Source organism: Ammodytes marinus (genome assembly GCF_949987685.1).
Source record: "Ammodytes marinus genome assembly, chromosome: 16".
Taxonomy (NCBI): Eukaryota; Metazoa; Chordata; class Actinopteri; order Uranoscopiformes; family Ammodytidae; genus Ammodytes; species Ammodytes marinus.
The window spans coordinates 13,373,596-13,398,757 of record NC_137220.1 but is presented as its reverse complement, the minus strand read 5'-3'; the positions used below and the strand labels follow the sequence as shown (position 1 = coordinate 13,398,757).

At 38.6% G+C, this 25,162-nt stretch overlaps 1 protein-coding gene across 2 annotated transcripts; it reads left to right on the top strand.

The window, feature by feature from the left end:
- Nucleotides 1–419: 419 nt before the first annotated feature.
- Nucleotides 420–25,131, top strand: LOC307263198 (branched-chain-amino-acid aminotransferase, cytosolic-like). Of its 2 annotated transcripts, XM_080044284.1 has the most exons (18): nt 420–737; nt 876–914; nt 3,030–3,127; nt 6,139–6,205; nt 6,725–6,816; nt 7,404–7,508; nt 9,883–9,950; nt 10,568–10,664; nt 15,235–15,306; nt 16,051–16,251; nt 16,808–16,918; nt 17,837–17,956; nt 18,409–18,572; nt 19,912–20,054; nt 20,626–20,711; nt 21,377–21,517; nt 22,418–22,492; nt 22,992–25,131. In XM_080044284.1, exons 1-18 carry the CDS (start codon nt 656–658, stop codon nt 23,031–23,033), a joined length of 1,803 nt encoding a protein of 600 aa, XP_079900410.1. In that variant the 5' UTR covers nt 420–655; the 3' UTR covers nt 23,034–25,131. The 2 variants fall into 2 exon arrangements, with proteins under 2 accessions (XP_079900410.1, XP_079900409.1); XM_080044283.1 differs by lacking the exons at nt 420–737; nt 876–914; nt 3,030–3,127; ... (3 more) ...; nt 9,883–9,950; nt 10,568–10,664 and adding an exon at nt 11,857–13,037.
- The last annotated feature ends 31 nt before the right edge of the window (nt 25,132–25,162 follow it).

Sequence of the window (25,162 nt, the reverse complement as noted above, 5' to 3'; positions counted from 1 at the left end):
GACGTCACAGAGGCGACAAGACTTGTAGTTGTTCTCGTAAAAAAAATTCAAAAGCAGTTAGACGAATAATCATACAACATACCGTCAAACTCTTCACATGAAAAATTATCATTTAGACCCATACAAAACATATATGTAATCCAAGGCATTTAATGACTGGGACCAGAAAATAGTAGATTACTTTCCATAGACTCCCATTAATTTTTTTTCAGCCGAGAGGTCCCCTGCCCCGTAATTCCGCCACTTCCGCTTAACAGCTCTATAGGCACTCTTGCAAATAGGACAAGCCTTTGCACGTCGCTATGACGCAATCGGTCTTCAAATGCAGCCTTCGTAGGCTGAGGCCCCTCGATTGAGACACAGCCAATACAGTTTTTGAGTGAGCTTTGCGATTTCCAACACTTTCGGAAACACCTGAAGGCAGCAGAGCAAACCCCATGATTTGTAAGGAACTTCGAACTTTACAAACACAACGATATTGTAAACGGAGATGATTTGATGAAGTGAACGAGACAAAGACGGGTGATGCACTGCAAACAATAGAACAAAGAATTTAAAAAAAACTATCTTCCCCCGTCTCGTGCCGTTAAATTTTTAGCGCAGTTTGACAGTGGCAACGTCTTACGACAGGTTTATCTCCCTTACCTGAGCCATAATGTCCCTGCGCTACTTAGCCAAAGTTGCTATTGTCACTGGAGGATCCAAAGGGATTGGCAGAGGGATTGTCAAAGTGTTTGGTATGGTATTAATCGTTCATTTATTATTTATTTCGTTAGGATTTATGTGTCTGTCTGTGTGTGTGTGTGTGTGTGTGTGTGTCTATGCAAAAGCAGGAAGTGGCAACCTCAACATTTTGCATTTTGCTTTCTTTTAAGTGGAGAATGGTGCCAACGTGGTGTTTTGTGCAAGAGGAGGTGAGTTCTATTGTTTTTAATCATTTTTAAACCATTAAATACTGTTTTTAATAGAGAAACTGTTTCACCACATTGCTTCATAGTCTATTGGGGAAGAGGTGTTTGTCTAAGTGATTTGAAATACAAATGTAAATATGTGGTAGATATAACATACTTATTAGGCTATTATATAAATAAGCTATATTATATACACTGGAAATTGTAGAAAATTACGGAATATGTTAACCATAGGATCTATTAAATCTGTGATATTTATGGTAATTAGAAGATCATGCCCTAATTGCAGGCCACATACAATGCCTTGCAAAAGTATTCATACCCCTTGACATTTTCGACATTTAGTCACGTTATAACCACACAGCTACATTTATTTTATTGGGATTTTATGTGATAGACCAACACACAATGGCGCATAATTGTGAAGTGGAATGAAAATGAAACGTGGTTTTACATTTTTTTTATAAATAAAAAACTGAAAAGTGTGGCGTGCAAAAGTATTCAGCCCCCTGAGTCAATGCTTTGTAGAACCACCTATCGCTGCAATTACAGCTGCAAATCTATTTGGGTATGTCTCCACCAGCTTTGCCCATCTACAGACTGACATTTTTGCCCATTCTTCTTTATAAAATAGCTTGAACTTCAGATTTAGTATCAGATTGGATGTTCATCTGTGAACAGCAATTTTCAAGTCTTTCCAGAGATTCTCAATTGTATTGAGGTCTGGACTTTGACTGGGCCATTCTAACACATGACTATGCTTTGATCTAAACCATTCCATAGTAGATCTGGCTGTATTTTTAGGCTAGTTGTCCCTCTGGAAGGTGAACCTCCACCCCAGTCTCATGTCTTTTGCAGACTCTAACATGTTTTCTGTCCTGTATTTGGCTCCATCCATCTTCCCATCAACTCTAAACAGCTTCCCTCTTCCCTGCTGAAGAAAAGCATCCCCATAGCATGATGCTGCCACCACCATGTTTCATGGTGAGGATGGTGATGTGCAGTGTTAGTTTCCGCCACACATTGCATTTTGCATTCAGGCCAAAAACTTCAAATTTGGTCTCGTCTGAATATGCTGTGTCCCCCGCATGGCTTGTGGCAAGGGTTGGAGGAAGGTGCTCTGGTCAGATGAGACCAAAAAGGAAATGTTTGGCCTTAACGCAAAGTGCAATGTTTAGTGGAAAACTAACACTGCACATCACCTTATACACACCATCCCCCACTGTGAAACATGGTGGTGGCAGCATCAAGCGTTGGGGGTTATTTTCTTCAGCAGGGACAGGGAAGCTGGTCAGAGTTGATGGAAAGATGGATGGAGCCAAATACAGGGCAGAAAAACCTGTTAGAGTCTGCAAAAGACTTGAGACTGGGGCAGAGGTTCACCTTCCAGAAGGTTAAATACCCTAAACATACAGCCAGATCTACTATGGAATGGTTCAAATCAAAGCATAGTCATGTGTTAGACTGGCCCAGACTGATGCTGAATCTGTAGTTCTAGCTATTTTGTAAAGAAGAATGGGCAAAAATGTCAGTCTGTAGATGTACAAAGCTGGTAGAGACCCAATAGACTTGCAGCTGTTATTGCAGCGATAGGCGGTTCTACAACGTATTGACTCAGGGGGGCTGAATACTTACGCTTTTCAGTTTTTTATAAAAAAAAAACAATTAAAAACATATTTCATTTTCATTCCACTTCACAATGATGCGCCACATTATGTTGGTCTATCACATGAAATCCCAGTAAAATAAATGTACGTGTGTGGTTTTAATGTGACAAAATGTGGAAAATTCCAAGGGGTATGAATACTTTTGCAAGCCACTGTAGTTTTTACTTTCAGTTTTTTTCTTAAATAAAACAAAAATCAGTTTGACAACATTAAAAATTGGGGCATTTCAGGAATAGACGAGTGGATGATATGCATGTGACTAATGGTAGGAAATGTGTTTGATTCTGAATGTAAAGAAAAACATAAAGTGACGTAAAATTGATGTGTGCACTGTGTGAATCTGATATAACTTAAGTTGGGGGACCTATAATGAAAGACATTTAACCCTAAATATGCATTTAACCTTTATATAAATTAGATATTTCACATGTATCATGGATGTTTTTTGCAGTGGCTGTGGGTGAGGCACTGGAGGCGGAGCTCAACAAGGCAGGGCCAGGCTCGTGCAAATTTGTGACATGTGACATGTCCAAAGAGGACGACATCAAGGTAAAAGTTCACCTTTAAATCTAGCTGTCCTGGTTTGAACTGCACATAGATCAATAATTGACCTGTTTTCAGCTCTGTGTCCAAATCATGACCTCTCTATTTATAACACAAGTAGCTGCTTATATAGTGTGACAGCAAATACAGTCTGCAGGAAGTGAAACCAGTTGTGTGTTCCCTCGTGACTGTATTATCTGCATTGACTGGTTCCTCCAGTCTGTTCTCTATGGAAGACTATGGAAGGGAGAGAAAAAATAATTGTATGAGTATATTTCTGGTGTATTTCCTTGGCATGATGGCTTTTCTAAAATGTGTATGACATTAAAATAAAACATATGTTATGTAATATTACATTAAAATATGTTTAAGACTAAACTTAACTTGTGCCTCATGGTGGGGGAAAGTGAGACAGTGGCTCACTTTCCCCCACAGCATTTGGCTCACTTTCCCCCACCACCACAATTTGAGAAAAAAATACCTCTCTTAGCATTTCAGGCAAATCTTCAGTTATCAGCATCACGTGGTTTCATATGTTGGTAGCTCATCAACACGTATGATAGAAGTTTTTCTACATGAATACATTTGCTTTGGCACAACAGTTGATTAAGTTGACAGCAAGAAAATTTACTTTTACATGCAAAATACCTATTTTGGTGAAAAAAACATGCTTACCACAGCACCATGAGGTCCTCTCTTTCAGGGCCATGGGGAAATGAGAGGGGCTTGAAAACATATATCTCACATGACCACAAATGTTTTCCGTTGCCTAGATACAGGGGGTGGCTCACATTACCCGATGCCTCAGATTCCCCCGTTCTCCCCTACGTTATTATGACCATATTTAGCATGTAGAGAAAAAACAGGCTATGTCCACTAGATAGCACTGTCTCAATTCCGCCTCCCTCTCCATTTAGCTTTAACTCTGAGGAGTGAGTGTGTGTGTGTGTGTGTGTGTGTGTGTGTGTGTGTGTGTGTGTGTGTGTGTGTGTCTGTCCATGACGTTATGAGCAAAGGGCTAGTGGTTTTCAAGTCGCAGTGTTTTCATTCACTCTAGATTTTCATGCAGAGGTTCAAAATCCCTCTAAAGATTACTTTGTATAAATACAGAGGACACACACCTACCTGAGGTCCATACACACAAGCTTTTGCAGTGCACTGCTTCAAATAAATGAAAACATGGGTCAAAGGTGCAGCCGTCAGAGACACATAACAAATCGTTGTTTACACAGCTGCCATTGAAGCTAGAGTTTATACAAAGCAACCTGTGGAACTAGTTATTTCTTACCTGGCAATATGGAGGGAGCCTTTACACAAGAAGTGCATGAAGCTTTGGAAACAGTGATAGAGTCTGATTCTGATAGCGAGCAATAGGAATCTGACACGGAGACACAGACACTGCAGGAGAGAGTTACCTTCCTGTGGAGAATTCAGTGGGCCCCACCAACACCCATACACAGCAATATACTCCTGCTGCCACTGGAATGGTACAGGGACCAACCTGTTACGTGTTAATGGAGGATTCAGACACAGTAAGGTATTCCTCCCCTGCAGTGTCTGTGTCAGATTCCTATTGCTCGCTATCAGAATCAGACTCCATCACTGTTTCCAAAGCTTCATGCACTTCTTGTGTAAAGGCTCCCTCCATATTGCCAGGTAAGAAATAACTAGTTCCACAGGTTGCTTTGTATAAACTCTGGCTTCAATGGCAGCTGTGTAAACAACTCAACGATTTGTAACGTGTCTCTGATGGCTGCACCATTGATGTGATTGGTGTTGGATGCTTAACTCAAAGCAGCCCCATGCCCAAGCACAAGCCTGTCCCCACACACATCCCCCAGAAGAGAAGGCAGTGTGTGTTGTGCACCAGCAAAAAACAACATATTCTCCACCTGAAGCAAGAGGCAATCCAATCTGCAAGGAGCACTACCAACTTGTTTGCAGCCCTGCCTCACCTGAACTGACTATTTGACACTGCACAAAAAATAATAATGCCTATAAATCAATGTTGCTGCCAATCATTGACATATCCCAGGCCTAATAATAAAAATAATAAAATGTGCATGTAGTTTTTGGAAAATAGGTAATTTTTTCAATTTTTTCTCATTTAAAATACGATGGTATCATGGCCAAAACCTGGCATTTAAAGCAGGGTTAAAATCTTTTAAAAAAAGAATGAAATGTTTTTTATCAATAGGTCAGATAAAGGGGAAGAAAATTGGCTAAAAAAAAGTAGAAAAAAAACTATGTATAATATTTTTTATAGCTAACTTTATAAAAAGTGCATTTTACGCATTTTAGCGGTAAGAGTGTGAGTATTTGACACTGCACAAAAAATAATGATGCCTAAAAATCAGTGTTACTGCTAATGATTGACATATCCCAGGCCTAATAATTCAACACACACAAAAAAAATTGCATGTATTTTTTTTTTAAATATTGAATTCTTTTCAGTTTTTTTCATCTAAAATGCGATGGTATTATGAACAAAACCTGGCATTTAAAGGGTTAAAATCTTTAAAAAAACATGAATATTTTATATCAATAGTTAGGTCAGATGTAGGGGAAAAAAATTGGCAAGAAAAAGTAGACGAAAATATAATGTATAATATTTTATTATAGCTACCTCTATGAAAAGCACATTTTACACGCTTAGCAGTACGAGTGTGTAATAATTTTATAACAGGCCCAGTTAAGACACAAACGATGCATCTTTGCTATCGTTGTAACAGAAGATAAGTCCTCCAACTAATAACTGCACTGTGTAAGAGTGAAGTTATTGGAATATTTTTCGTCTGTCTACAAGTTGCCCTTTGTAGACGGTCCCTGTGCTCGAGTCGTCTCACAGCCCGCTGCACTTATAGAGCAATGTTGTTGGTCGATCTTAGAGTACGTCTGCTTTGAATAAAAATAATATATTTCTAACTTTACCACAGTCTGGAACTCTCAAGTTTATTCTCAACTTTTTTGGGCTCTTTTTTTGTCCAATGCAACTGGTGTGTTTTGTCTCCCTGCAGAAATTGATTGCCGTCACTGTGGAACATTACGGACAGATTGACTGTCTGGTAAACAACGCAGGATGGCGTGAGTCTAACAGCAGATGTTATATGACGCTGATGATGAGGAGGTCATGAGGATGCTTTTAGTAGTGCTGACTTACCCTGTGTTCCAATATCCATATTTATCTGCTTTTAAGTATGTTAGAAAAATATTTAGGTTGTCCCAAATCTTGTGGTGCGCTTATGGTGTAGGCTAGTGGTTAGAGCATCCGTCCCTAGAAGATCAGTCCTCAGAAGCAGCAGACCACAGGTTCTAGTCTGGCCTGTGGTCGTTGTTCTTCATGTCATTCTCCTATTTGCCCCACTTCACCTATGTCTCTCCAAAATGTCTAATAAAAGCAACAAAAATGCCAAAGAAATAATAATGAATAATAATAAAAAAATAATAATAAAAAGTATGTTCCATTTGTATGGCTAGTGCATGCGAAATAGCTGCTTTATATAATCAGCAGTAGTATGTAGAATAAAAAAAAGGAAAGAGTATGCAATTTGGAACGCAGTCTTAATTCTTCTCTCTGCCCCCCGTCTCTCTCTATCTCTTCAGACCCTCCTCATAAACCCACTGATGACACCACCGCCAATGAGTTCATGGACCTGCTGAATCTGAACCTCATCAGCTACTTCTTGGCTTCCAAAGTAAAGTATCTTACATGATGTTTATAACTTTCCTCCATACATGTTGACCTATATGGGAGCAAATAACTGATGTAAGGACTGAAACTGTATCTACTACTGAATAGTTTTATTTATTGTTTGGGGCTTTTTATGCCTTTATTAAACAGGGACAGCAGAGAGACAGATGTAAAACCCATTATAGGTTATAGTAAATTTAAATATTTTACTGTGAAAACAGTTTTACTTTCAAATTAAAACTTTTCAGGTCTAAAACTGTTGATTCTAAAAACCCAAATTCAATATGATAACTTTTGATCAATCAATATAACTCGTCCTTTCAATCAGGTCAAGAGAAAAAATACTGAACAACTAATTTATTTAACAATTTCAAAGACTGGAATTCAATCCATTACATTACAACCATACATTGTAATGCTTTAAATTCAGTGGTATTTCATGTCCAACATTAAGTATTCAGTAGTAAAGTTCTCAGCTGCTCACAAAATCGTTGCCTCCATTGACCTCCTGCATGCACTCATTAACATATTGTGTGAGTATAGGATCTTTGAAGTCATGGGAGGTCTCACTCTGTCTCACTCTGTCTGCAGTATGCGTTGCCGTACCTCCGACAGCGCCAGGGAAACATTATTAACGTGTCCAGTCTGGTGGGAAGCATTGGGCAGAAAGACGCTGCACCATATGTGGCCACAAAGGTGAGTAATGTAACTTTATTTGAACAGGGACAATGTACAAAATAAACATTAGCCTTATTTAGGGCAAGGAGAGATGTATTGTACTAGGTTTTAGCAAATTGCTATTTTCAACTGTAGTCTTGTGTTAATAGTTTACATGAAGATAAGATAAACTTAAAAGTCCCAAAGTTAAATTTTCTTGGTCAAAAGTTTTGAATAAAACAGCTGCTTACAAACAATACTTAATCAATACAGTGCATAACGATAGACAGTACATTTCAATAAAATGCATGATAGTACCTGACTGACATTACAACATACAGTGTCGTGCGAAAGTTTGTGAACCCCTTGAGCCTTTTGGAATTGTATTTATTTTAACCATTATTAATTCATTTTTTTCAATACCAGTATTTTTTATATGAAATAATAGATGTTTGTTTATCAATTCAACATTTTTCTTTTCCAGAAATCAATTGTTAAAACAGTTAAAACAAAGGATTTGACAAATGTTGTATGTGCAAAAGTTTGTGAACCCTAAGCTGCATTGCTTAAATCGAGCAAGGTAAACACAATCAGGTGGGCCAAATTGATTGATGAAATAGACCAATGTAATGAGAGATCTTTAGGGAAGAAATTGGGCGCCACTAGATAAAACAAAGATAAAACCTGGTCAGTTTAGGCCCACCAAACTGAACCCATATAGGTCAGAGATGCTAAAAGGGAAAGAAATCTCAGAAGATCTCAGGAATAGACTTGTGATGCTGCACATTTGTCTAGGGACAGCTATAAATTAATTAAAAAAAAGTTTGAGCTCCATCGGTCCACCGTGAGGCAAATCATCTACAAATGGAGAGCTTTGCGAGTGACTAAACATATGCCTAGAAGTGGACTTCCTTCAAAAATATCTTCAAGCGCCACAAGAAAAGTATTTTTTTAGTTAAAAGCCAACCCACACATTACGTCTACTGATTTGCAGACCTCTCTTGCAACATCTGGGACAGATGTGCATGGTTCCACAATAAGAAAAAAACTCAGTCAAAATGGCTTTCATGGGATGGCTGCTGAAGAAGCCTCTGCTCTCAAAAAAGAACAAAACTGCTTGTCACAGCTTTGCCAGAGAGCACCTGGAGATACCTGAAGTCTTATTCTGTGGACAGATTAGTCCAAAATTGATCTGTTTGGTCATAACCAAAACCGCCATGTTTGGGCAGAAACGCAACTCTGCCTACCACCAAGAGAACCTTCTCCCAAGTGAAGAATGGTGGTGGCAAATGGTCTGCAAATCTCCAGATGTAATGTGTGGGTTGGCTTTTACCTGAAAAATCCCTTTTCTTGTGGCGCTTGAGGATATTTTTGAAGGAAGTCCACTTCTAGGCAGATGTTAAGTCACTTTTAAAGCTCTCCATTTGTAGATGATTTGCCTCACGGTGGGTCGATGGAGCTCAAACTTTTTTACACGAATGTATAGCTGTCCCCAGACAAATGTGCAACATCAAAACTCTATTCCTGAGATCCTCTGAGATTTTTTCCCCTTTGAGCATGTCTGACCTGTATGGGTTCAGTTTGGTGGGCCTAAACTGACCTGGTTTTATCTTTGTTTTATCTAGTGGCGCCCAATTTCTTCCCTCAAGATCTCTCATTACATTGGTCTATTTCATCAATCAGTTTGGCCCACCTGATTGTATTTACCTTGCTCGATTTAAGCAATGCAGCTTAGGGTTCACAAACTTTTGCACATACAACATTTGTCAAATAATTTGTCTATTTTAACAATTGATTTCTGGAAAAGAAAAATGTTGAATTGATAAACAAACATCTGTTATTTCATATAAAAAATACTGGTATTGAAAAAAATGAATTAATAATGGTTAAAATAAATACAATTCCAAAAGGCTCAAGGGGTTCACAAACTTTCGCACGACACTGTATACTGTGTGACAAGGCAGATATGTTGAAACTTTGGACTGTTTTAGGGTATTTAAAAAAACTGCCTTTATACACAAGCATTCATGTAAAGGGTTACCCCCTTTCTGCTGTATGTTTTTGTATTGTAATTCCTGTTTATTTTTTTGTTCATGTATTTGCACATGCGTGTTTTAAGCACTTTGTAACTGCCTGTTTTTGAAAGTGCTATAAATAAAGTTTTACTTACTGACTTACTTACAATCAATGTATTTGAAGGAAAGGAAAAATAAAATGAAATCGTCCACCTGGTAGAGAGGAGATTGCACAGGCCATGTGATAAGAGAGTATTGCATGATCCCTATTGTGCAATAAATTACACATAATAAAAAGAATTGCACCTGATAAAAGAATGCAAAGGAATAAAGTCCACCACATCTCAGTGTTGAAGAGAAAAAGAAATAATTCTGTCATGTAATCTTTTCTCCACAAGGGGGCGATCATTGCTATGACAAAGGCAATGGCTGTGGACGAGAGCAGCCACAATGTCAGGGTGAACTGGTGAGTTTCTTATTTTGTGTGTGTCTGGTTTCAGTCACTGATTTCTCTCAGACCATGTTGTAATCAAAGGTGCAGTGTGAATATTTGGGCGATTCAGATTCACTCTAATCGATTTCTTACAATCCCTGGTTTATTGATTAAGTGTTAAGTCTTTTTTTGCAGCAGAGTAAAAAGTACAATATTTCCTTGCAGAGAATAGCATGAAATGTAAACACTCAAAGTAAATTCACAATCCACTAAAAATAGTTTTAAAGTAAAAGTACTTTGTTACTTTGCACCACTGCTTATAACCAATTAAAAACAACCCATGACATTAACTGATTCTGACAATACTGACAGAATATATGTCTAGGAGTTGATAACTTTGTGTGACAAACTGTAAAATAATCCTAAAATACAATATACTTTAAAAAATTCTAATAATTCTAATCTGAATAAAAAATGTATTCAATAGAAATCTGTAATTGTCTTGATAAGTTTTCTCTTGCAGAATTATAACAACATTTGTAAATAAAGTTCTACCTTATCTTAAAGTACCTTAAGAGAAATTGTGACAACTACTTATCTGACTATAAATCTAACCGTACTCTCTCTTGCCTAATAAAACTTTATTGCAGCATGTCTCCTGGTAACGTTATGACGCCTCTGTGGGAAGAGTTAGCAGCTCAGACGCCCGATGCAGTAGCAGCCATTAAAACTGGAGAGGGTTGTCAGGCAAGTTCTTTGTGGATCCTTCACACACACACTCTCTCTCTCTCTCTCTCTCTCTCTCTCTCTCTCTCTCTCTCTCTCTCTCTCTCTCTCTCTCTCTCTCTCTCTCTCTCTCTCTCTCACCAGAGGGTTAATCAATAACAGTAAACTGGTACTTCCTGATTTTCAGGAACTTTTGGTTTCTGCAGCAGCTAAACTTGAACACCATTAAAACCCAAGTAAAAAACCACTGTGTTTCACTGTAAATCACATTAAGTTCCCATATCATTGTTGTGTTAACGTAGTTTTTGGTTGTTTTCTTGCCATACAAATTATAGCTTTTGTTTCCATCCCTGAAGCACACAGGGTAAAACAATGACTGTGGTCATGTAGAGTCTCGGCTTGCTCTTCATTATTCATAGGGGAAGGACAGTGTGATGTTACATGTCATTATTAATACATTTTGAGACATTTATTCAACACCATCACAATTTATGTTATTTTTACACATTTAAATTTTCCTCTGTTTTCACTTTTAGTGTTGTCAGTTTTTTTTATTTATTTATTCGTCACATCGTTATTAAAGGAGGAACTGCATATATATATTTTTTTACACTTTCTTTCTTCTAGATTGTCCATGTGCAAAACAATATTAAGCCTACGTTGCATTAGGAAGTTTGTTGTTTTTCCTAGTTGTGTGTTGACTGACTTTAAATCAGTCAACCTGCAATTTCTTGCAAAAAATGTACCTTATTATAAACTTACAAGACTTATTTTATTGGGAACATAGTTAAGAGCCAGTATTCCTTCTTTTGCAGTGCAATAACTATGTAGCAACTGTGGGAACACCTGCATGAGTAGTGTACACACACAAACACACACACACACACACACACACACACACACACACACACACACACACACACACACACACACACACACACACACACACACACACACACACTCACACACAGATGAACACAAGGTGCAACCATGAAAGTATGCTGATGTAGACTGAACTTGAATGACTAAATAACAGGTTTTCTTCCCTAACAGCTGCTGGGTCGTATGGGGACTGAGGCTGAGTCTGGTCTGGCCGCCTTATATCTCGCCGCGGACGCAACGTTCTGCACCGGAATCGACTTGTTGCTTAGCGGAGGAGCTGAACTCAACTATGGATACAAGAGTCAGATCCCATCCTAACTGACCAATCTCCATAGTCTATTTTGAACATGGAACAGCTGCTTTAATAAATGCATTTTACATATATTCAAGTGTTTTGAATTGACGTACATTTTCCAGTTGCGCAGACAGAGAAAAAGCAGAACATTTGAGAGCTTGAATGTTGAAAAATAATAATAGATAATAGAAAAAAATAGACTCTGAACTGACCACCTTTTTTTTATCAATAATTATGTGTTTTTGGTCAAAATAACACAAAAATATATGCAATATACATTAAAGAACCACTTTATTCACTGATATAAGTTGTGCATTGATTTAAAAAAAGAAACTCATGTTTTTGTTTACAAAAAAAAATCCAAAGAGAATTTCTAGAAATGTTTACTATTGTATGGTGTTTCAATTTAGGTTTCTTTGTTCATCCCAATGGATGAAAGAAATAACATAAAACATTTTTTTTGCTTATGATCTTTGAATTCAGTTAGAGCGAAGCCTATGAGTAAGAATAGAAATCCAACCATTACAATATGTTTTGTGTGTGTTTGGATCATAATTTAGTTCTGAACCGGTTAAATACATGAGGAAGTTTTTTAAATGATCAAATAAAATGCTTTATATCCATTTGTTTCATAAAAATGTAAGTCAGCTCATATTTTAGTAGTCAGTTTTGGCTCCTGTGTAAGACCTGTATCGCGCCCCACTGCTCCACCAATCAGCATCCACATCTTTGAACTCTAATAACCTCCCCCTGTGAGCTTGCTCCTGTATGGCTACCAAATCAGCTGTTACGTTTTTGTCACGCCTCCAATGATTTATTTGAATTCATTTATGCTGGATAATGAAACTGGTCATTGTAACCATGATCCAACACTATTAAAGTGATTTTTTTTTCTGTCTTTTATTTCCCTGTTACATTATTGTGTCTATTTGAAGAAACGCCTAACATATGTTTAGTAATTAAGCCAGTGTTTTAAGTATTCACAAACTGTTTGTAAGCGGTGTTACAGCAGCTAGATCAAGTGTTTCAGTTAAAGGTTTATTATCCAGAAAGCTATTCTATATGTGGGAGGTCTCTGTCTTCGCTTCAGATGAGCGGCGTGTCGTATTTCAAAGCGGAACTCAAGTTGACTTTGAGCTGAGCGTTTGTTTCCACACGGACAGATAAGGGTCGTATTTTATCGTGGTTACGTAGTGGAGATGGCAGCGCTCCGGACGGTGAGTGACTTATTGACTTAATGTCTACTGTGCAGTTATCTGTTTACATTGACTTGTCTGGGTAAATGATTCTCCCAAACCAGCGATAACCCCGCTGATAATGACCCAGAAAGATAACAGTTATTATTCGGCTAGATGCGAGACTGGTGCCTCCCGCCAGCACAACAATACAGAATGGGAAGGTCATTAGACCAAACTCCATACGGAAATATGTAAATTTAAGCTGTTTTTGAGTATCAGGAAGTATATACCCCTCCTAAACATACACTTATTCGTTTTACAATTATTTATGGTTCAATAAAAAATTCGGCATACATCAAATAAACAAGTTGGACTTTTTTTTGGAAGTGTAGTAGTTTAAAATGGACATAACGTTGCACATCTCATCAGTTTTGGGGCACGGTTTCAGGCAGGCCAGTTAAGATGATTGATGGATTATTAGTGTGCCGAATTGATGAATATATCATATTGATAACGAAGCACTCATGAGTCTGTGTCTGTGTTGTTGGCAAGCTAAGAGACAAGAATGTTTTCCTTACATTGTCTGATCTTTAAATTGAGTTTGGTCGGAGGCTGTAAGGCAGCAATAACCTATCACCTCATTATTACAGGTTTTGCATGTTTTAATTACGTTACTGACGTTGCTTGCTTTGATGGTAAGGGTATGCACCAATGCTAAATTGGGCTTTAATTCCAGATATATAAATGCATGCGAATGGCAACTCAGGCTAAACTTGCATCATCCATTGAACAGAGTGCACAAATGGGCTCCTGCAGCAGACTCGTTGAGCAAATTATAGTGGTTACCTACCTAGTCAAGCCTCAATATGCTGCTCCGAAGACCACTGCCTGACACGTAGAAAGATTAGGTCAATGAACAAATGACACAATTGCAGATTAAAATATAAAACATTGAATTACTAAAAAACACTTATAGCATTTAAAGGCCTACTTCACCGGTTTGAATATGAAGGTGTATTGAATTCTGAGATCCTATGTTGTATAAATGTGCGATTTTTTTTTTAAATTGGTTCATCCTAGCCTGAGAAAAGGCAGAAAGAGTGGTTTTTTTAACCCTATATTTCTCTTTCACAGAAAGAGAAATATAGGGTTAAAAAAAACTTACTTTGTAAATATTACTGTGATGTCTTTTACTGTGACATCACAGTAATATTTACAAAGTACGTTTTTTTAACCCTATATTTCTCTTTCTGTGATGTCACGAGAAAGAGAAATATAGGGTTAAAAAAAACACTCTTTCTGCCTTTTCTCAGGCTAGGATGAACCGATTTTAATTTTTTTCGCACATTTATACTACATAGGATCTCAGAATTCAATACACCTTCATATTCAAACCGGTGAAGTAGTCCTTTAACTGACTTGATGATACAGCCTTATTGTTGTATTATATATACACTGCCTTCCCTGATACTAAAAAGCATATTTTCATTATAATTGCTATTTGGCTCTTGATATGAATCCTATTAGTTTTATTATAATACATATTGCATGTCTAACCTCTTATGACCGAAGCCAGGAACCAGAAAGTCAGTAAACTAATTGGCATTGGCATGGACTTGCTTTATTTGCTATAGTTGTTTTATTCAGTTTATTCAGCCTCTCCCAGTTGACATGTTTTAGATCTTGTGGTTAAGCTTCCCAACAGCAAACTATTATTGTTGGAAATTGTATTGATTGGCTTATGCGATTGAATTTTAGGACAGATATCGATTTTTTTTTTATTGCTCTGAGTATTTTTTAGCCTTTTTCCTTTTGTCAGGACATGGTGTCAGGTCTTTTCACATCTACGTTCTCATTTTGCATTCTTCACTTTGCCTGTTCTAATTACAGCACATCTCTTGGCAACACCTGTCTCCTATAGGCATGTGTTACTGGCAATGTACAATAAACTCAACTGCGGGCAAACACACAATGTCATGGTGTCCCTTTGTGTCCCCTGTGCCTGGATCTGTATGGATATTGATACTGTACTGCAGCCAGTTTGTGGTTTATCCTTTCCACTGTATTGTCATTAATGAAACAATGTGAATTGTTTTGTCACAATGAAGACTAAGACACCGGGGAAGAATAGCTGAAGCAAATGGACATCAACATAAACAAACAAACTTACCAACAAATGTTAGACTGTGCATATAGACAACTTCCACAGTGAGTAAAAGTGGTGTTTGATTTGCAGGCACTCCATGGACGACTTGTTCAGGCACTCCCTTTTTCCTTCGGCTCTTTGCGGTTTGCCAGCGCCTTTAAGGTAATGAGGAAAACATTAACATTTTCTCACTCCGTCCATCCAGTGTGGCCTGCCTTTATACAACTAGTGTCACATAGCATGGTTGTAGATCATTGTGGGGAGAAAAAGTGACACAAACTTCAAAGCTATATAGTGCGTAACTTTTTCAAGCAATTGCCAAACGATTTCACACAAAGTTGATTAAGCCTATCAGCTCCACAATTTGTCAGTATGGCAGCATTTACAAACTGTTGTTGCCCCCCCCCGACATTGGCGCGTGAGCTCAGTCAAATCCCAAGAATGTTTTGGTTGTTGTTTCTGCTGCTAAGAGAAAACACATGAACATACAGCAGAAGGAATAAAATCCATGCGCAATCACTGAAGGCTTACCTCATTTAGATGCTCCAACAGTATTGTTGTAATTCCTCATAGTTCCTCATGGGGGGAGGGGTGGGCAACAGAAGTTACGCACTATTGCTTTAATATGTACAACTTGCCAAAGGTTTAAAGTTTCTTTCCCCTTCTTGTCTTTCCCTCACTGTCTGCCTGTTGCAATTATGTAATCCAGTTTAATTGCTCTTCTTTGATTGCATCTATTAATTGACCAGTTAAAGTGTGTGTGTTACGCTTGATTAATTGTCCCTTCTTTAACGCATGCTCTTGTCAATAACGACAATATAGATCAATCACTGTATACGTCGCCTGCTCTTCTCTTGTCCCGTCCACGTCTTTTTGTCCGCCCGTCTCCGCCCGTATCAACCGCAGGCAGCCGATATCGCAATCGAACGTAGCACAGAATGCCAGCCCAAACCAGACCCGTCCGCGCTGGTGTTCGGCAAACAGTTCTCCGACCACATGTTGACCATCAACTGGTCGGAGAAGGACGGATGGGAGGCACCGCAGATCAAACCGTTCCAGAATCTGTCCCTGCACCCGGCCAGCTCTGCCCTGCACTACTCCATCGAGGTGAGTGGAGGTCACTCTGCCTGCGCACACACACACACACACACACACACTCACACTCACACTCACACTCACACACACACACACACACACACACACACACACACACACACACACACACACACACACACACACACACACACACACACACACACACACACACACACACAGTAATTTAAAGGTGGGATTCTCGACAAAGCTTGTCAAAATAATTTTATTCAAAATCAGTGAATTTCTCCTCCATGATCCACTATCTTTCTGTTCTGTGTTTTTTCCGAAGTGTGGAAGTCGGGAAAAATCGGTTTTCGTGATATCCATTTTTTTTTCAACATCCATTTAATATATTAATTTAAATTTCGATTTTGATGTTAAATCGACTTATTGCCTAGCCCTAGGCATCATCCGTGTTTTTCTCACTGTGTGTGTGTGTGTGTGTGTGTGTGTGTGTGTGTGTGTGTGTGTGTGTGTGTGTGTGTGTGTGTGTGTGTGTGTGTGTGTGTGTGTGTGTGTGTGTGTGTGTGTGTGTGTGTGTGTGTGTGTGTGTGTGTCTTCTCTCCAGCTGTTTGAAGGCATGAAGGCGTTCAGAGGAGTGGACAACCACATCCGTCTGTTCAGACCGATGCATAACATGGAGAGGATGAGCAGGAGTGCTGACAGGAGCTGCCTCCCGGTGAGTGCTGGTGAAGGCCTGAACTTCTTAGACCATCATGAGACTCTAAGGGTGCCCTCACACTTGAGGCAGTTTAACTGTACCATGCTACAGCGCAAATTTCTAACTGACCAATATTTTCATCCGGCCAGCAAAATCAGTGTGGGGAAAAACCTTGTGCTTTGGGTCCTGAATCTTGAAAGCGAGCAGAGCAGCGTTATTGAGTACAAACACAGTAATATGTCTATACTGTTGTACAGAAATAAATAATAGCAATACTAATCGAATACATTTTCTAAAAACTTTTTATGTGATGTTGTATATCTATTTGATCGAAGTAAACCAAACTAAACCAAACACAATTAACTGATGCTGTGATGATCTTCTCAATGTTTCCTAGAATCCTTCACTCAGCCTTGTTGCCCAGACCAACAATAGAACAATAGTGCCACTGTTTGAGTGATTGGGCCTTAAATTCTTATTTGCTTCATTAAAAGTTTGCAGCATGAGGCAGGTTACAGACCAATAGCCATCTAAGATGTTACGTAATCGCCTGGCAACATGCCCAGATTTGTCTTTTACTACCCAGACACCTCAATCCTCGGCAGTTACTAGGGACACAAAGGAAACCATAATGTCACATGATGAACCTCTACCACATGGCCTCAATCCAATATTTGCTTTATTCTACATGAACACACTTAAATGATTAATACATTTATGAAAAAATAAATTAAATAAAAAAATAAAATTAAAAAAGGTTTGCACATGTAATGAAAATCCTCCGATTTAAAGAGACTGCCAAAGTTTAAAAACAAAAGAAGAAATATTAAATTTTCTTAACCTTAAAGTAGAAAATTCTTTAATTTATATTAAAGAATTTAATTTATACATATATATCTAAATCAGAGTTGATGGTAATATCATTGCTTTTTGTAGCCGTTTGATAAAGGTGAACTGCTGAAGTGCATTAATAAACTGGTGGAGGTGGACCAGGAATGGGTCCCTTACTCACTGGACGCCAGCCTCTACATCAGACCAACATTCATAGGAATTGAGGTGAGCTTAAGCACTGATTATGTAGTGTACTGTGTTTGCAGCTTGTTTCGAGTTATTTAAAGGTGGGGTCATCGATTCTGTAGAAACCTTGTTTTCAAAATCAGTGAATATAATCTCATCACAATCCATTATGTGTACGTTGTATGTGTACACTGAAAGCATCCGGTATTAAAACAGAGCCTTGGCTCAGTAAATGGCTTTCTTTAAAGGTCTATGGTAAATAGGCATTTTGCCAGCTACAGTGGGCCCCTTTGTTTTACATACCCGTTTACACAGCCTAGGCTGTGTAATAACACCGCATTTTTGTCAGCGCACATACAATACATACAGGATGCGGATTGTGAGGAGATATTCATTGATATTGACAAAGTGATTTGGAAAACAAGCATTCTCCAGAATCGCTGACTGCACTTTTTAAATCATTTGGTGTTAATGGCCTCTCCCTCCTGCAGCCGTCCCTGGGCGTGTCCCGGGCAGGTCATGCCATGATCTTTGTCATCTTGGGCCCGGTGGGACCGTACTTCGCCACTGGCTCTTTTAACCCTGTGTCTCTGCTGGCCGACCCGTCATTTGTCAGAGCCTGGCAGGGAGGAGTAGGAGCATACAAGATGGGAGGGTGAGTTTGGTAACTTTCTTACAATGTTTCAAGTCAGCTGCCATTAAAAATGATAATTACTCTTGGGGTGTTCCCGTGGCCTCAGGCTTCGACTCTCCGGCTCATGCCATTCTCTTGACGTCCCATTCACAGAGGACTTCCACTGTTTTAAAAAGAAATTAGGTTGTCAGTCCATCTGTGCTAAATGAAAAAAATAAAAAAAAGATTGACAAACTAATCAAATCTTTACACCCCTAGTGCAAAGGTAGCAAAGTTAGTTGTTTAAATCCTTTCAGTTTTTTTCCATTGCAGATGTAATCGCCGCTCTCTCCATAACGCCTCTAATCACAGGCGTGCTTTGGCTTCCACGCGAGCCTGCTCTCCTAAAGTAACACCTGCTCTGCTACAGCACGATTACATAATGCCACTGCACATGCACACACACACACACACACACACACACACACACACACACACACACACACACACGTCACTAAGCCAACACAATCTGCTCTACTCCCATCGAACAGCGAGATACACTTCAGCTATGAAGCCTGATTTAGCAGCAGTGGAACTGCAGAGCAGATATTTCAGGGTTGTATGTTACTACGTTATCGTCTTTTTATAATGTGCTGTTGCGTGTCTGAAAGACTTGATACGAAGCTCCCAGCTCGCCGTTTTCCTTTCCCCTTTTAGGATTACTGTTTCGGTTTATTACCAAACATTAGTTCCACACTAGGAGTTTATTTCAGGTAGCTGCTGTCACTGAATAGGCTCTGAAAAACCCACAATCAAATGTTCCAAAACTTGTGACAGGTGACTTAAAGGTAGAGTGTTTGAATGTTTGTTGTCAAAATCACTTTTTGTCACAATCTGTGATTATCTCTCACTTATCCGCTACCTGTCCGTACTGTGTGTGCACTGAAAACAAATACAATATGTGTCAATACACAACCTAGGTTGGAAACAAAGGGTCTCACCATAGCTAGCACAGACCAGTCTAGCACAGAGCCTAGGCTGTGTATTAACATCAAATGTGTTTTCCGGTGAGCACACACACAGTACGGACAGGTAGTGGATTGTGAGGAGATTTTAACTGATTTCGACAAAGTGATTTTGACAACAATAATTCTACCTTTTTAAGAATGATTCAGCTGATTTAACAATCTGTGGGTTTGGTTAGAACACTGAAATGTCACTGCCCCTTGCTCAATATAAGTAAATGAGAAGTACATACAGTATCTCGAAATATTAAGACTTTTCTTTGTGAAAATGTGTCCCTTTGGACAAACCACAGCCTCAGAGATCTAATAATAAATAAATAAGAAACTCTCTCTCTGTCTCTCTTGTTTGTGTGCAGTAACTACGGCCCTACGATAGCGGTGCAGAGCGAGGCGGTTAAGCGTGGCTGTCAGCAGGTTCTGTGGCTGTACGGAGAGAAAGAGGAGATCACTGAGGTCGGCACCATGAACCTCTTCATCTACTGGACCAATGAGCACGGAGGTAACACTCTTTTCTGTCTTTAGAGTATGAAGAAGAAGAAAAAGAAGAATGGGGGGTGCTTAAGAATAGAACAACCTTTTATAATCTAGCATTATTCAAAATTACATTGCAATTGGATAAAAAAAACATACCATATTGTTTTCATTGCTGAGTAGAAAGGCAGCAATCTCATATCTGTGGGATCAGTTTGGGAGTTGTTTTTTTTTTTCCTGTGATTTAATATCGCTGCTAGAATTGGTTGTACGTTTTTGTGAAATAACATTGGCGTCACGGTTAAGAGCGGGTCGGCTGATGATCAAAGGGTTGGAGGTTCGATCCCCGCCCTGCCACCTGTGTCATGGTTGTTGTGTCCTTGGGCAAGACACTTCACACACCTTGCCTCGTGTGAATGTCGATAGTTAGCCTGCTATCGGTGTATGAATGTGTGTGTGAATGGTAATGTGGGAAAGGAAAACAGGTCTCCCTTGCAAAAGAGTCTTCGGTCTCAATGGGATTTACCTGTATAAATAAAGGTTTAAAAAAAAGAAGAAAAAAAAAACATTGAACTGATTATGTTTGTGTGTTTGTACAGAGAGGGAGCTGCTGACTCCTCCCCTGGACGGCATGATTCTCCCTGGAGTCACCAGACAATCTCTGCTTGACTTGGCCAGAGACTGGGTAACTGCTCAGATACTTTCATTTAAGATACAGTATCAGTTATGACTTGTGCAAGGCCATATTTAGCCAATGGTTGACAACGTACTCAACCACAGCACTTAAGTCAAAGTATATATACTCCTGGGCAAATATTACTCAACTAAAGTGAAAGTTACCAATTCAAATATTTACTTTTTTTAAAGTATTACGATTTTTGCTAGATAGAGGCAAAGGATGAACGTAGGATTTATGGACATTTAAAGGGATTAAATGGAGAAATAAAATATAAAAAAATAAAAAATTACACCCTAATCATTGTTCAGCGTATAAACTTACAATCTTGACAAAATTAAAAAAATTTATTTAAAATGTTTACCTGAAGAACTTAGCCTTGAAGTGGCCCACTCAGAATATTTTACTCATATGTGAACCATTTTTCATGACATTGTGAACTGAACAAGTCACATGGAAACTGATTTTTTTTTATCCAGTTTTAATGTGTTCCTTTTTTATATAAACTTTGGTTAAACTGCACACAACTCATTGACATTCTCCCCCAGTTACAAGGTATCTCAAAAGGTTATTTCTGTATTTTAGGGGTTTTGATAAGTCCATAAACATTTCAAAACACTGCAATAGATTGTTGAGCCCATCTTGATGTGTGTTGCTTCCCGTGTCTGTTTCAGGGTGAGTTCAAGGTGACAGAGCGCACCATGGGCATGCAGGAGCTGCTGGGGGCTCTTGATGCTGGTAGGATCACCGAGGTGTTTGGAGCGGGGACGGCCTGCGTGGTGTGTCCCGTAGGCAGCCTCCTCTACAAAGATAAGGTAGGAGGTCACCCCACCGTTATCCACAGTACTTTCAGTAACTTCAGTTCTTTCACTTTATTATTATTATTATTATTTATTTATTTATTATTCTTTCGGACAATTTCATACATATTTCTTTGTGTTGTCCGAAGGGTAACATGAGAAGCCAAAGGCTTATCAGGTCCCGCCCCCATTTTCATCAGATTCAGATTCAGATACACAGCTACTGATACAGAAGAAAAAAACACAATTTTGTTGTTGTTGTTTTTTGTATTTTTTTAAGAAGCTGCAGTCCAATACACAGTCAATTTTGGGTCTCCTTATTCATTGACATTGCATGACAACATGTCAATGAATAACAACTTAGCAGTTCCATGATCAATCTGCTTGCTTCAGCTTTTAAGTTCAGTTCTGATCAGTTCAGTTTTTCTGTGACAATGCAGAGTGTGATGTGGTCCTGCGATGTGGCCCTCACAATTTCTTATCTGGTAGTCTAAACACATCTGCAAAAGCACTCAAAAACAGTCAAGTCTGTCTGCCGACCTCTGCCACTTGTTATGATACTTTCAGTTGTTTCTTAGTACTTGTGACAATGCCGTTATATGTCATTCTTGCTCTTCATGGATTATTTGAGTTTGTTTACATGCATAACCAGGTTTTGTATTCCTATCTATCAAGACTTCATAACACTTTCAAGATAATAGAGTTTTGAGGGAGATGACTTTCAGACTTTTCAGTTTTGTAAAACATTGAAAGGAAAATTTGGTTGAATCTGGTTTGCCATTAAATGTTGCATTAACCTTTACTAAGATTGATGTAAAAAGCTGATATAAACCTTTTATGAGGCCACCTACATATGGCAGAAACATTTTCTTTCTTAAAAGACTGAAATGTTATATCTATATCTTTCTCTCTCAGACGTACCAGATCCCAACGATGCAGAACGGTCCGGATCTGGCAAAGAGGTTCTACAAAGAGCTTACTGATATTCAGGTAAATGCACTTAGAACAGTTTTTATCCTCCCAATACAACATGCAACCGGTTATTTCAGCTACAGGCAAAGCTGCATCTTTGCGCCTCCAGGCTGCAGCCAGATTTAACTGCACCCGGAATAATCTGCCTTCAATAGAGTAAACTGCTTTTCAACGTCAAACATGTTAGTTCACTAAATCTTTTACTATTTTTTGCTTACTAATAAAACATGTTTTTATTAAGTATAGAACCTTTCACAGAATTTATGTGAAAGGTGCTATCCTAAAAAATTAAACTTATATGATACATTTTTTAAACGATTATTCGACTTGATTGATCGTTTCAGTTTTAGACAAAATGCAACAACATGTTGTCATTTGTTTGGCGGATTAATTTCTATTGTAAAACTCTCACTGTGAGGCTTTGACTTTTACGCAACAAATCTAAAATTTTTACACTTATTTTCTCCTTCTTCTCTTTCATTCCTTTTTTCACTCTTGCTCCCTTTGCTTCTCGCAGTACGGACGCAAACCGAGTGAGTGGGCTCCACTGGTCGTTTAAACGGCCGCAATTGCACTTGCCAGTTGTATCAACAGTTAATCCCATTATTCCAGTTTTGGACGACCAGCAGCTCCCTCCAACCCAAACCTCCTACCCTCCTCATCTCAAAACACTAATGCACTCCTGCTTACTTAACCAGTCCAGGAGACGGGCGCCTCTCTCTCCTCGGGCAACTTTTTACTCCAACTGTTACTGTGAAGACGCTCACAGGAACAATGGTCAGTGGTTGGAACATAGCGGCTGGCTTGGGAAAGCAATATTAACAACAATACGCAATGTTTTGACTTGACGCAAGAAGCAGCCATATGATAGAAGTAGATCAAAGATGAGACGTGCCCGTAGGTAACAAGAGTGCATCCAAATCTCTGTAGAGCTCAAACTCAATTAAAGTATTTGTCCTGATATTCACTTTGGATTCCTTCCTTGTGAGGACAATGCTTAAAGTTAAGAGCACAAAAAATTCATTGCATTATGGCATAAAGAAAAAGAAAAGGCACAAACTGACATATTTTAGATATAGAAGGTGGAATATTTGCAATACTAAAGCAGCTACAATATGTGGTGTGTAGGACTTGTAAAGGTACTGTTTCTCATCAGCAAATGTATTAAGAGAAAAATATATTTCACAAGAAAAAACCGTGGTTGCGTTCCGAATCGCATACTTTCTACTATATAGTATGTAGAAAAAAGATTTAGGATGTCCCGATTCTTGTGGCCAGATTTAGGATGGTTAGAAGTACCCGGATGTCCTACTTCATGCGGCCAAGATTGTTAGTGTTGAAAACTGCATCCTATTTGGGCGATTCTGACCCACAATCCAGTGCGCACGTGAAGTGACGTCACATCGACGAAGCCTCCATATGAAAACAAACGGGGATGCGACGGATATAAAAGCAAGAGGCAAGATGTTATGATGAAATAAGAGAGTAAAGTATGTCCCAATAGTATGCCTACTGCATCCTAACTAGATTCTTTTTATCGTCGGATGTAGTATGTAGAATAGAAAAAAGAAAGAGTATGCGATTCGGAACGCAACCCGTATATATTAACAATAACCCGTACTACTTCCTGCGACAACCTGTGTTGTTTCCTCCAAACTCTTTTTAACCGTTAACGTGTGTGAGTAGTGCCTGTAAACGCATCATAGGAATTGTGTTCTGTTTCTGTCGTGGTAATTGATGAATCCGAGAGAGTACTGCCGTAGTTTTTAAATGGGGCCACGTCACTTTGACACCTCGGAGTTTGCACTGACATTTATGTTTTAATATCAGTAATAAATCTAAGTGTGATTCAGCTTTTCAAAGAGAGGGAATAACTCGAAAGGTTTTGTTTTTAAAAGTTTGTTGGTTTTCGTTTGTTTTTGCACAAACACTGAACGACTGAGATTAAAACGGCGACGAGGTCGGAGTGAACCTGAGCACGCACAAACGTTAGGGACGACAGACGCTGTAGCAGACCTGTTGGATGCACTAGTTTGTGTGTAATCATGGCAACAAATGTTTAGCAACAAATAGATTGTGTTGTTATTTTAGAAGTTTTTAAATTATATTTATCTTCTAGTTTTGATGTGAAATTAGGGCCGACTGTCTTCCCGAGTACTTGACATGTGTCACCAGTGTTTTGCTGTATTCTTACCTTCATTTCCTTTGCCCCTCTCTGGTTTTTCCACTTGTTTGAATGTATTTCATTTTTAAGTGTTTACACACATACTGTAAACCTGCCCTACTTCCCCCATTCTCTGTCTAAGTGCCTGAACTCAGTCTGTCAACATCTGTGGATCTTCAGCTGCTGTTTTTCTTGTTCTGTGTTGAGTTTGTGCACTAGGGGATGTAGCTGGACTCTTTTAAGGAATGTAAGTTTAGTTTTTAATTTAGTTTTTTAAATGTCCTGTTACTTTTACTCTGCTGTTATGTTTTTACAATACACCTAAACTGAGTTCACTCTGTTCTTTCTTTACTTCATTTATTTCACTTAAATTCAGTGGTAGTTTTAATTGTGTATCTTTTGAGAAATGAACACTAACAAAAAAGCATTTTTCTTTCAACTTTTCAAATTGAACATTAGGATAAATCACCTCAAATAAAAAATATTTCAAGAGTTTGTTTCCCATTATATTCACTGTCAGAAAA

Excerpts from the sequence above, each read along its gene's own strand:
- LOC307263198 (XM_080044284.1), top strand. The coding sequence starts at position 656 with ATGTCCCTGCGCTACTTAGCCAAAGTTGCTATTGTCACTGGAGGATCC. Across the intron at positions 738-875 it reads AGGGATTGTCAAAGTGTTTG|TGGAGAATGGTGCCAACGTG; the intron begins GTATGGTATTAA and ends CTTTCTTTTAAG. Across the intron at positions 21,518-22,417 it reads GCCTCCTCTACAAAGATAAG|ACGTACCAGATCCCAACGAT; the intron begins GTAGGAGGTCAC and ends TTTCTCTCTCAG.